Genomic DNA, 6,980 nt, shown 5'->3' on the forward strand with positions numbered 1-6,980 from the left:
AGCAGGAATTGATGGCAGATTGGTGAAGTGTTGGGAAAAAAAAAAACCTCCCTCCTTTTACCTAATAAAAGGGAAATTAACCCAAATTCCCTATTCTGGCTTTAACTGTAAAATTCAGGGAAAGGTGGAAAATACCATAAGAATTAGAAGCACGAAAGATTATTTCTGCCTGGCGAATTCAGGGATGTCTTTAAGGTCCAGCTTAATTGAATTTCTTTTAAGGAGGAAGCATTTACATGGGCTTGTATTTTCATAATCTATAGATTCTGTAGACTTGATGTTCACTTGAAGTAGTGAAAAAACCCTGGAGACATGAGCTTGTGTTACTGTTTTTCCCTCACCATTTCAGCTACATTGTAGGCTCTTTACCATATTCAGGTATCCATCTTATGCTGGTATACAAGAGGTTTCTTGTAGCTGCTGGGTGGAGACAAGGTTTAGAGTCCCCAGGCCTCTCTATTTTACCTCTCAGTGAAGGAGAGCGTGTGTCCCTTCCTCCATGTAGCCCTGGCACAAGAACAGAAGGGAACAGGTCTGGTCTAAGAAGCAGAGGCTGGAAGGGTTTCGTTGATGTGAGGAGTGTGAATTCATAGAATTAAAAGGGATGGGTTGGGGGTAGGGAGGGACCAGAGAGGTGAAGGATAAAGAAGGTGGACTGCAAATTAGAGTTTGGCTGAGAAACAGTCCTTGTAAAACAAACTAAAACTTATGGGGATTTTCAGCATCGAAATTCATATTTGTGTTCATCTGTAATACCATATTTCATCTATTATAATGTGCACATTTTCTTTTCACTTTTGTTTTGTTTTTTGCCGCTCCGTGTGGCTTGCAGGATCTTAATTCCCCGACCAGGGATTGAACCCAGGTCACGGCAGTGAAAGCGCCAAATTCTAACCACTGGACCGCCCGGGAGCTCCCTTCTTTTCACATTTTAACATCTACAAAGAGGCTGCGTTTTAAAGTTAATGATATGTCATGATTTAATTGGCCACATCTTTTTCTTAGTGGTACAGACAGAACTGTGTCATACCATCAAGGGCACCTTAGAGCTGATGAAGTGGAATATCTTTTTATATAGAGCTATTAGCTTACATAAAAGTTTGTGATCTTAGTTCTCTACTGTCAACACGAGGGAGCTAAGTTCTTTGTGGTAAAATATGTTTGGATTTTGCCAGGTGTATGATTCTCATTCCACTTCCAGTTTAATGACATTTTAAAGCCTGAAAAGTGAGTGTATGATCTGTGGCCCAGCCTCACATCAAAGTGCATTTCATTGGCATGCACAAGAGTGGACTGAATAGAGGACGGCATTAGGCTGTGTAATTGATGATGCTTGCCTACTTTTTTGTCAGGATTGTTCAGAGTTTTGAAATTCTGGGTAGTTTCTGTGTAGTGTCAGGATCCCTAAGTATAATTCAAATCATCAGCAGTCTTTTGACTGTAGGTACTTGAAAACTCATTTCCTGCTGCTGCTTCTGCCACAGCAGTGACTGTTCTCCAGGGAAGTCTTGCTGCTGCTTTGGGACAGTGTCATAGCTTCACATCCTTCACTTCTGTTTTTCCTGAGTATTTTTTGCTAGAACTTGATTTTATCAAGCTTAAGGGCAGGACATTTAACATATATACATACATATATATTTTAAAATTTATTTTTGGCTGTGTTGGGTCTTCGTTACTGTGTGAGGGCTTTCTCTAGTTGCAGCGAGCGGGAGCTACTCTTCGTTGTGGTGCGCGGGCTTCTCATTGTGATGGCTTCTCTTGTTGCAGAGCACGGGCTCTAGGCTCATGGGCTTCAGTAGTTGTGGTGCACGGGCTTAGTTGTTTAGCAGCATGTGGGATCTTCCTGGACCAGGGCTTGACCTTGTGTCCCTTGCATTGGCAGGCGGATTCTTAACCACTGCACCACCAGGAACGTCCTAACACATATTTGTGTTGTGTGCTCTGTGGAGTTTACTGGATTGTAAATGTTTTGGGGGGAGCAATCATTAACTCAGGATTTAGTGGCTTTCTTTCCGAAAAAAATGACATTTGGATTTGTGATATTCAGAAGATGAAGCAAGTTGTGGAGGATGCTACCTGTGCCATCTTTAATACATCAAATTAGAAACTTTGAGTGTATTTTTAAAATTTGTTTGTTTTGGCATATTTCTGGTTCATTATCATTATCTTATTTTTGTGTGTGGACAAAAATCTTACTGTTTGAGTTATTCTTTCCAGACCACTAGAAAGGTCTAGTTGTAGGTTTATTAGCTTTGGGCATTTTCTCATTTTCATGAATTTCTGTCATAACAGCTATTTTCTGTGAATCATGAGTAATTTGTAAGAACTCTCTTTATAGTTGGAATACTAACCATTTGTCATACATTAGTTACATCTGTCTTCTCCCCAGCTGCTCCTTTTTGTGTATGGCATCTCTTACGTAGTTTGGTCTGGGGAGATTTTTCTGGGCTATTTAGAAACCAGACATCTTTCTGTTCCTGCAGGAGGACCATGTCACTAGACTTCGGCAGTGTGGCACTGCAGACGCAAAATGAAGACGAAGAATATGACAAAGAAGACTATGAAAGGGAGAAAGAGGTAAGTTATTCAGAAAAAGAATTCTAAACCCAATCTTAAACAATTTTATATCCTGACCAAAATTACATCATTTTGTGTCATTTTGAAGGATTTATGGTTCTTTTTTTTCCAAAGCCCCAAAACTTGATCAGCATCTAGACTTTTGAAAGGTAGATGAGTGGAATGCTTCCTTCTTTTGGACAAGAATGCAACATAACTGTGTACGATGCCCTAGATAGATGGTTAGATTGCTGAAGCGCTTTTCATTTAGGAGGTAGCGGTCGGTCTTGGGGCAGAGGCCTACTTGCTGGGCGAGCCCAGCAGGTTCCCTTGCTTCGGGTAGCCTGCATCCGCGTGGGGGCCGCCGGTGGACAAGCAAACAGGCGAGTAAAGCAATCTGTGTGAGGGCTGATTTAGCGCTGACAAATAACAGGGAGACAGGGTAAGGTGATATTAAGGCAACCAGCCAGGAACTGCTGAGGGAAGGCCTCTCGGAGGAGGAAATGTTGGAGCTGAGCCTTGACTCATGAGAGGGAGTAGCCGCACAGAAGCCCGGGAAGGATGCCCTAGGCTCGGACACAACCAGTGTAAAGCCTGGAAGTAGGCAGCAGACCCTGCATATCTGTGAAGCAGCCAGAAGGCTGTGGTGTTGGGACTGTGTGAGCAAGGGGTGAGTGTTGGAGGCGGGGAAGAGGTGGTCTGGGCCCAGTCATGGCATGTCAAGGGAGGGTGTTTGTATTTTATCCTAGGGGCAGTGGGAAGCCAGTGGAGGATTTTAAGCAGGGAAGTGATATCTGATCGTATATTTGAAAGATCTTCCTGAATGCTGTGTTGTGCAACGAGATTACAGGAGAAAAGGAGTAAGAGGAGGAGATCATATTATTTGTGTGTGTGTGTGTGTGTTTGTGTGTGTGTGTGTGTGTAACAAAATCCTTGGCCCAGTAGTAATAGTAGCAGCTGGGGGGAATCATCTTGCTTGTTATGATTGTTTTTAGTTTGAGTCAGATTTCTTGATTGACTGCGATAACAGGCTGCCTTTGTACTGAATGTTGCTATGACCCATTTGTTTTTTCAGGTGTTTTTTAAATTTTTTATTGAAATATAGTTGACTTACAATGTTGTGTTCATTTCAGTTGTACAGCAAAGTGATTCAGTTATATATATATATATATTCTTTTCTAGGTTCTTTTCCATTATAGGTTCTTACAAGATATTGAGTATAGTTTCATGTGTTACACAGTAGGTCCTTGTTGGTTATCGATTTTCTACAGTAGTGTATATGTGTTAATCCCAAACTCCTAATTTATCCCTCCCCCCTTTCCCCATTGGTAACCATAAGTTTGTTCTCTTTCTTTCTTTCTTTATTTTTAGGCCAATTCTGGGTGACTTCTTTTTCTTCTCTCTCTCTCTCTCTCACACACACACACACACACACACACACACACACACACACAGTATTTTATTTTTACAAGAGATAAATAGACTGACACCAAGCATTGTAAATGGATGACCACAACAAAAGCAACAATGATTGCAATTACCAAACACGAAACACACTCATACTATGTCATAATATTGATATTCAGTCCAGGAATCCTCCACTGTAACAGCTCCTTTACTTTGCAGTGAAAATTGATTTGTACATTTTTTGCCTCTGAGTCCTTGTGGGATTTTTTTTTTTTATTCAAACAGAAAGTCACAAAAGTTATCATCCTCATCAGTTCACTGAGTCCCATGTAATTAATTTTTTTTCATCTTGATCTTTTGTTAGCACTTTTATGAGTTCATCAGTTTTCCATTAGAGTTCTGAAAATGCTTATTCATTCAGTTCAGCAGTATAGTCAGTTACCAGAAACCTGTACTTGTCAGTCTTTTCCATGAATTCCTTGAAGATGAAACCCTTTTATAGGAACATATTTGCAAAAGCATCAGAGTACACCCAGAACTGTCTGTAAATGACAAACGACTAAAATAATGACCACAGTTAAAGATTTGATGAAAGTTCATAATAATGCAATTGACAAAGAAATTTAGTTATTTCTGAGATATACACTTTAAAGTAATAACTAGAATTATGACTTATAACATTATACCAGAACATTTAAGATTTTTAGAAGTTTCATATAATGTCTGAAACATTTATATTAACATATTTCCATACAAATAACCCAAAGAAAGTTTAGTATTAGTTGTTTTTCTGGTTTGTTTGTTTTTTTATACTGCAGGTTCTTATTAGTCATCAATTTTATACACATCAGTGTATACATGTCAATCCCAATCACCCAATTCATCACACCACCATTCCCACCCCACCACAGTTTTCACCCCTTGGTGTCCATACATTTGTTTTCTATATCTCGGTCTCAACTCCTGCCCTGCAAACTGGTTCATCTGTACCACTTTTCTAGGTTCCACATACGTGCGTTAATATACGATATTTGTTTTTCTCTTTCTGACTAACTTCACTCTGTATGACAGTCTCTAGATCCATCCACATCTCAACAAATGATTCAATTTCGTTCCTTTTTATGGCTGAGTAATATTCCATTGTATATATGTACCTCAACTTCTTTATCCATTCCTCTGTCGATGGGCATGTAGGTTGCTTCCATGACCTGGCTATTGTTAATAGTGCTGCAATGAACATTGGGGTGCATGTGTCTTTTTGAATTATGGTTTTCTCTGGGTATATACCCAGTAGTGGGATTGCTGGATCATATGGTAATTCTATTTTTAGTTTTTTAAGGAACCTCCATACTGTTCTCCATAGTGGCTGTATCAATTTACATTCCTACCAACAGTGCAAGAGGGTTACCTTTTCTCCGCACCCTCTCCAGCAATTTTTGTTTGTAGATTTTCTGATGATGTCCATTCTAACAGGTGTGAGGTGATACCTCATTGTAGTTTTGACTTGCATTTCTCTAATAATTAGTGATGTTGAGCAGCTTTCCGTGTGCTTCTTGGCCATCTGTATATCTTCTTTGGAGAAATGTCTATTTAGGTCTTCTGCCAATTCTTGGATTGGGTTGTTTGTTTCTTTAATATTGAGCTGCATGAGCTGTTTATATATTTTGGAGATTAATCCTTTGTTGATTCGTTTGCAAATATTTTTTCCCATTCTGAGGGTTGTCTTTTTGCCTTGCTTATGGTTTCCTTAGCTGTGTAAAAGCTTTGAAGTTTCATTAGGTCCCATTTGTTTATTTTTGTCTTTATTTCCATTACTCTAGGAGGTAGATCAAAAAAGATCTTGCTGTGATTTATGTCAAAGAGCGTTGTTCCTATGTTTTCCTCTAAGAGTTTTATAGTGTCTGGTCTTACATTTAGGTCTCGAATCCATTCTGAGTTTATTTTTGTGTATGGGGTTAGGGAGTGTTCTATTTTCAATCTTTTACATGTAGCTGTCCAGTTTTCCCAGCACTACTTATTGAAGAGACTGTCTTTTCTCCATTGTATATTCTTGCCTCCTTTGTCATAGATTAGTTGACCATAGGTGTGTGGGTTTATCTCTGGGCTTTCTATCTTGTTCCATTGATCTATGTTTCTGTTTTTGTCCCAGTACCATATTGTCTTGATTACTGTAGCTTTGTAGTATAGTCTGAAGTCAGGGAGTCTGATTCCTCCAGCTCTGTTTTTTTCCCTCAAGACTGCTTTTGCTATTCATAGTCTTTGTGTCTCCATACAAATTTTAAGATGATTTGTTCTAGTTCCATAAAAAATGCCAATGGTAATTTGATAGGGATTGCATTGAATCTGTAGATTGCTTTGGGTAGTATAGTCATTTTCACAATATTGATTGTTCCAATCCAAGAACATGGTATATCTCTCCATCTGTTGGTATCATCTTTAATTTCTTTCATCAGTGTCTTATAGTTTTCTGAATACAGGTCTTTTGTCTCCTAGGTTTATTCCTAGATATTTTATTGTTTTTGTTGCAATGGTAAATGGGAGTGTTTCCATAATTTTTCTTTCAGATTTTTCATCATTACTGTATAGGAGTACAAGAGATTTCTGTGCATTAATTTTGTATCCTGTAACTTTACCAAATTCATTGATTTGCTCTAGTAGTTTTCTGGTGGCATTTTTAGGATTCTCTATGTATAGTATCATGTCATCTGCAAACAGTGACAGTTTTACTTCTTCTTTTCTGATTTGTATTCCTTTTATTTCTTTTTCTTCTCTGATTGCCATGGCTAGGACTTCCAAAACTGTTGAATAAAAGTGGCGAGAGTGGACATCCTTGTCTTGTTCCTGATCTTAGAGGAAATATTTTTAGGTTTTCACCATTGAGAATGATGTTAGCTGTGGGTCTGTCATATATGGCCTTTACTATGTTGTGGTAGGTTCCCTCTATGCCCACTTTCTGGAGACTTTTTTTTTTTTATAGGTGTTAAATTTTTTCAAAAGCTTTTTCTGCATCTATTGAG

The 6,980-nt window shown here is 38.7% G+C and overlaps 1 protein-coding gene across 1 annotated transcript in view; it reads left to right on the plus strand.

The window, feature by feature from the left end:
* Positions 1 to 2,490: 2,490 nt before the first annotated feature.
* The window catches only part of CEP152 (centrosomal protein 152), a 90,653-nt gene continuing 86,163 nt past the window's right edge, over positions 2,491 to 6,980 (plus strand). The window contains 1 exon segment of the mRNA XM_007455553.1: positions 2,491 to 2,577. Coding sequence (XP_007455615.1) covers positions 2,491 to 2,577 — 87 coding nt within the window.

Source organism: Lipotes vexillifer, unplaced genomic scaffold, assembly GCF_000442215.2.
Source record: "Lipotes vexillifer unplaced genomic scaffold, Lipotes_vexillifer_v1.1 scaffold24, whole genome shotgun sequence".
Lineage (NCBI taxonomy): Eukaryota > Metazoa > Chordata > Mammalia > Artiodactyla > Lipotidae > Lipotes > Lipotes vexillifer.